We start from the raw sequence: 6,660 nt of genomic DNA on the forward strand, positions 1-6,660 counted from the left end.
AGAGCAGCAAAGACATAGGCTGCAACAAGCGAGGACTTGCTCAAATACAACAGCCAGCACATAGAAACAAAGCAACTACTCACCCTGAGGCAGCCTCCAGCAGACAGAAATTTTCAGTGATCCCCCTGCCTCCACCACCAACTCTTAAATGAGGTCTGAGAAGGGGTGGATCATGGCTCCCCTCCCCCACCCTTCTGGTCACACAGGTGCATTGCATTACATGCAGCTGAGCTCCCCTGCTTTGGCCCTGCCTTCCCACCAGGTGCTCAATCACTGGTTCAAGCTTTGACTTGCATTTCCCCTACATCACCTCATCATTTTAAAAAGAAAAACTTCAAACAGAAAAAAAAAGCAACAAAAGAAACCTTTCTTTGTGAATACTACAGTTAGTGTAATCACATAAATGCCTACAGTCATTGCTTTTGCAATTAAATTATTGAAGGCCTGAAAGAGGAAGACCAAAAAAGTGAAGACATACTCCTATGTAATGAGCTAGGGAACAATAAAAGAATAAAAACAATAATAATAATAAATTCATGATCTAATGAGAAGATCATGAAAGTAAAATAAAATTTTTACAAATACGTGAATTCTATGACATCACAAAACTTATACAAAAATGAAAACAGGAAGAATGTGACAGAAAATTACACTGGTAGTAGAGTCAGGAAAAAGAAAAAACTACGTTAGTTACTTGTTTTGTGTAGTAGAAAAGAGGACTGACTATTGCAATTCCATGTATGCACCACCTACTAAGAATGCTTGACATTTAGTCAACTTGTGGTTGTTTTTTTTGTTTTTGTTTTGCTTTTAGGTACAGGTTGTTTCCAGATCTCCTGGGGCCAACTGTCATTAACTACTCTGGTATAAAAGAGGCTGACATAATTTCTAGTCTTAATCACAAAAGGTGGTAAATACTTTATACCTAATTCTCACAACGAATCTGCATACATACATTATTGCCTGCAAGACAGGCAGCTGTAAAGGACCATGACCGACTGAACTGAAATTTGTACATTTTATCATTGTCAGCTACTGAGCTCTTCGTATGTGAAAAAGTAGCAAAGCAGATATTTGACTATTCGGATGATAGAAGAGACTGACAGAAGTCGTGGTAGAATGGTAAGAAGTTTAGAGTGCATGCATGCAGATGTTTATAATAGTCACTGTTTCATTTTGCTTACTGCATCAGGAAAGAAAAAAATAGCTAATATTGCGTTTGTTTCCTTTCAGAAAACTAAAGCTGTTGTGCTTTTTGCTTGTGTCATCTTCATGGTTTTTCTTATTGTTGAAATCGGGTGTGCTCCAAAGGTAAACAGTGGTAAAAGTGTTTTTATTGTATAAGAGGGTTTGCTTCTTGTGAAATAACAGCCAGTTTCTTTCTATAACTTACAGGGTAAAACCATAGTGAGAAATTGGGGCCCACAATCAATTCTATATCTCAAAGGACGCTGTAAGTTATATTCAAAACCTGTTCTGTGGACAATGAAGCTATGTGCTGATTTGGACTAAGAAGTTAAAAATTTGTTAATGGATTTTTCAAATGTCACTGAAAATCAAAGCATGTTAAACAGATTGCTTATGACATGTCAGCTATGACAAATGAAATAATGCAGATCAATATCCTATATTAGGCAGTTGCTATAAGAAACTTCTTGTAAGCGTATTTGCATTATACTTAAGTTGTTTTAGCAGATGTTTATGGTATCACATTTTACTCAGATATATATTCATTTTACAATGCCTCTCATGAACAAACCACACAGTACTAATGGCAGAATTAAAATATACTTAATTCTTGTGGCAATTTGATGGCATTGGGCTGTTTATCTTTCTGATTGTATTCAACCTCCCAAATATAAACAGTGATCTACCTTTCTACATGCAAACTGAATGATGCATTTTATTACAAGGTTTGAAATACCTGTTCTGATTACTTTTAAAGCCAGCTAGCAAATCGGTGTTTTGCTTTGTTGAAATTTAGAAGAATCTTCACAGTAAGCAATCATCTCTTTATACTAAATAACCAGAAAATGACAAATGCTTGTGAGTAATAAGTGAGAGGACTGTGAAGTTGGCTTCTGTTTGCCAACAGAATGTCACTGAGTGGGCAGCCCTTCTAAAAATATCTTTAAAAACAAGACATTTGAATTAATGAGGTACTTGAAGAAGAGAGGCACTATAGCACACCTACTCAGTATCTTCAGATATTACTCAGGTGACATTTGCTCTAGAGACTGAGGACTGCCGTTGATCTACTCTTTTGACTTCCAGAGTATATGTACAGTATTTAGTGAACAATTCAAAGAGTGATTGATGGTCCAAGAGTTTTTTGCTGTAATGCTATGTGCCCTATGATTTGTAATTTCTGAATTTCTGTCCGTCTGGATTTAGGAGTTTCATTCTAGGCTAAGATATTATTAGAATTATTTTGAAGTGACTTGATGTGAAATCAAAATATTTCAGAGATGCATGCACAATAGATCTGAGGTAAATTTGTTTTTAATTTAAGTCACTGGATTATTCCCTCAAGAAGGAATTTCTGTTCTATGATCACATCACTTCTTTCCAAATCTAAATTAGTCAGAAGATACAATCATGCAAACGGATATGTTGACCTCATCTGCAATCTAAATAGAGTGTGCAGACTAAAACTCTTCTCCTAATCACACCAGAAAAAGTACAGACCAAAACCATTGTATACTGAAGATGAGAATGAGTCATCAATAAGTAATTGTGGTTAGACGTTGTAACTGTCGCTCATTGTATGATTTTGGGAGATACATTCTGAATTTTTTTATCTCTCTTGTACAATACACAAGTGACAGTGGTACTTGAAGAGTAAGAAACTCTGACATTTAAGACAGACATCTTCTAGTTCTAACCACAACAAACCATGAAGCTGATCAGGTTTACAGACCAAATTTTTTTTTCCAAGTAATTTGAGTTCTCCCATTCTTTCTTCTCTATATCTACACTTCCTATAGGCACTGTGCAGAATGTACAGATGTTTGAAAAGGGCAGTGCAAAATGATCTGTCTGACTATGCTATACAGAGAAACTAAGCGAGGACCAGTGCCTTGCCTTTTAAAGTCAACGTCTATGTTCGGTAGGAGCTGCACAAGTATTCCTCTGCCTAGGTCTGGTTTTCCTCATGTATATGGTAAATTTGTACCTGTTGCTTTGGACTGCATGCAGCTGCTGATGGAACCATTTTTCTGAATTTTCTTTCTCTCTCATTTATCACTAGATGGCAGGAGATACACCTCTGAAAAGGATGAACAGTATTACAAGCTTAACCTGGAGGACTTCAGCGCATTTTTAAAAAGTAATTTCTGAAGAAAAACATTTATAATTTGCAAGTGTATTACCTGTAGCTATTTCTCTGTTGATTTCATAGCAAAAGCAGAATCTTGAGGAACTGGGTATTTCTAACTCCACAGAATTTACGCTGCCAACGTTCTGTTTCCTGGTTTGGTACGCTGACTTAAATTTAGGGAAAAGTAGATTGAGGTCAGGATTTTTCCAAGTGCTAAGAATGATTTTGTTCCTGCTGCCTTTTACAACTTAAACCAAGCACACAGCACTGCCCTCTCTCCAAAACCACTGGTATTCTAAGAATTGAACTATTTATTGGAGAAAACAAAAAGAACACTGGTGGTCTTTCTGCATAAACAGAGTTGAGAAAAGGCCAGCAGCAGTTTTGTGCACATTCAGAGCCAAAAAGGAAAAAGACTATAGCAGGAAGACATCTGGGGATAAGAAAAAAGAAAGATAGAGAGTCTCACTTCAAGGTCTTCCTAGAATAGTGATTGTAGAAATATTACCAGAAAATTAGTGGCGGAAACAAAGCTCTAAAGAGAATGGGTTTTCCCAGCAACAGTTCAGCCAACCATAGAGAATGAACACAGCTTCAGTTTTAGTGATTTAGATCATGGTGACATTGTTGGAAAGTGTATGGGAACTGCTGAATCACACTTGAACCTCTGATTGACCACCTGAGGCAAGCAATCAGTCAGCTTCTACGACATGACACACGGAAATGATTGCATTATCTTTAGAGGTTAGTTCAACACAGATACAAGTGTTCGCCCCTTACTCAAGAAATTGCTAGAAACATTAACTGTCAGAAGAGCCATCTACCAGATCATATTTCAGATATTTTAATACAACTGAATTTGTAGTGCATGCTTTCTTTTCCAGCTTCATTAAAACAGAGTTTAGAAATCTGAGTAGATATTTAAAAGATTTTGTTGCTGCCAATTTCATGAACCTTCCTAAAAACATGCTATATTCTTGCCTGAGATCTAGAAAAACACGAACATCTCAAGAAAGCTGCTTCTGACCTTTTCTATACAAATGGTAGATCTTATTATTTACCTATTGAAAAGTCGACTTAATTTCTCACTCATTATATTAACACAGGGCAGCTGCCCCATGCAAAGTTAAATCCATGTACCTCTATGTAATCCATTTACTTCCATGCGAAGTTAAGAAATTATCCAGGATTATATAGTCTGATGTTGCTGCCTGATAAATAGACTGTCACAATTCTGCATTCAGTGAAGTTTGTTGATGCCACTTATATAATACAGCCGTACTCTAGTAAAGCATTTCACTGTACTGAAGGAAACAATGAATGACACTATACAAATACAAGACTATCCCTGAAAGAGACGAAGTTATGGAAGTGGGTGAAGTGCAGAGGAACAAAGCAAGGTATGAGCAAGTCCCTGCATAGTATCACTGGCTTTCATAACTAACTGAAATTGAGTGAAAGGCTCCCACCAATTTCACTTGATTGCTTAAAACTGACTGCATCAGAAAGGAAAACTTTTCCTCATTGCTTATCCTAGTACTATAATGCAGAAAATAGCACATTCAAGATGCCATGTATAGCTCTGAAAATCTCGCTAGTAGCTCCAATTGCAAGGACGGCTCCGTGGAAGAAATTATTTCAACAGCCCATATAGAATCATAGAATGGCCTGGGTTGAAAAGGACGACAAGGATCATCTAGTTTCAACCCCCATGCTACGTGCAGGGTCACCAACTACCAGACCAGGCTGCCCAGAGCCACATCCAGCATGGCCTTGAATATAAATATGGGCCCATGCCATTCCTAAGGGAGCGAGGCACACGTTATACTAACTCAGATTTCAAAAACAAGGGAGCAGTTAAGCACCACCATTTCCTGTGCAGCCAGAGCTTGCCACTGCCTGTACCTCTCCCAGCTTATAGATGAGAGGTCACTTCCCAGCTCTCCCCATTTACACTTACTCTATATCTCTTGCTCTGATGAAGAAGACAGCTGCTAAATGTGCTCATATGCACTTAGAGCAAAGAAAAGTTATGTGAAAGTTGCAGAACTGAACAAAGCAGTTCTGCAAGACAGATGCTCAGTAAAAAGTAGTTTCAAGCTCTAAAGAAACCCAAGTATTTCTTAAATGAAGGAGAAATGATAAAACCTAGAAGTGACAAAAAGATCTGTCTATACATTTCTACTGAAGACAGAAAAAATAATTTCTGCATAAGATGCATACACACGTGTGTGTGCACATTATGTATAAATGTACATGTAATTGGGAAAAAAAAAAAAGATCAACAACAATCTTACTCCTAGAGACAGAACAGCATTCCCCTTAATTCAGAAAAGTCTGGAAAATGGAAATATTTGCTGCCACTCTGAATTTTACAAAGAATAGTGACTAACTAAGCTGTATTAACAATTTGAACGTTATTACTGGACTCTGACAATACACAATGTGTACCTTTTCCTTAATTATATCTGCAGTAGCATGGACAGTTTCCAAATCACGGCAGACCTGCAGCAACCTCTGATGATGATTATATTCACTGCAGTCAGTATCTCTCAAGAATTGCCTGTTTCTGCTTTTGACAGTATGTAAATCTTAATAGGCTTCTGAAACAGGCACAAGAGAAAATGTATGCAGTGATGAAGTAAGGCTGGAAGAGCAATATGAAAATGGGGAAGAATAAACACTAAATAGGAACAGCTTCACAGTGTAGTTGTTTTCTGTTTCCCCAGTCCTGTTGGGAGAAGCCCCGCACCAGAGAAACGCAGTATTTTCTTTCATCATAACTCTTTATGAAAAAAATATTTCTGAAGTAGCTACTCTGATTCCGTGTGATTTCTGATCATTTCAAAGGAGCCACTTCTTTCACCATAAGCATTGCTAATAGGTGACAACTACATACAACACTTGCATCAAATGAATTTAGCTTAAATTGATGCTTTTTCCATCTGCTGTGTTGACAGAACAATCCATATGTAGTTGGTGGGCTTTACCTTCATAATCAAAACAATTTGGAGCACCATGTTATTCTTATCAGTTTTGCACATCCTATAATGAAGGAAAACAAATGAGCAATTCTTTCTACTCCAAGGCTATCAGCTTGCACTCAGCAATTCAAATATGGTACAGTAAGGCAGCAGAAAGTAAAATTTGCAAGTACTTGCATCAGGCAACACCCTTTCACCTGCTCAAACCCAAACACAAGCTGTGGGTGCCAAGTGGCACCTTCTGTCTATGAATTTGGATGCTGCATAATAGCTGTGAAAAGACTAAAACCCCATTCTAGATTACTTAGCGAAGCTACAGAGGATGGTTTGTCTGCTTTTCCTCAGCTGATACATTAA

The 6,660-nt window shown here is 37.5% G+C and overlaps 1 protein-coding gene across 1 annotated transcript; it reads left to right on the plus strand.

Annotated features, from left to right (window-relative positions):
• Positions 1-1,086: 1,086 nt before the first annotated feature.
• LOC306947835 (spexin prohormone 2-like) lies at positions 1,087-3,339 on the plus strand (the record flags this gene model as incomplete). Its single annotated transcript, XM_079537266.1, has 4 exons — positions 1,087-1,122; positions 1,234-1,311; positions 1,396-1,453; positions 3,251-3,339. The coding sequence occupies 4 exons, from the start codon at positions 1,087-1,089 to the stop codon at positions 3,337-3,339; spliced, it is 261 nt and encodes an 86-aa protein (XP_079393392.1).
• Positions 3,340-6,660: the final 3,321 nt, after the last annotated feature.

Source organism: Tetrao urogallus, assembly GCF_951394365.1.
Source record: "Tetrao urogallus genome assembly, chromosome: 6".
Taxonomy (NCBI): domain Eukaryota; kingdom Metazoa; phylum Chordata; class Aves; order Galliformes; family Phasianidae; genus Tetrao; species Tetrao urogallus.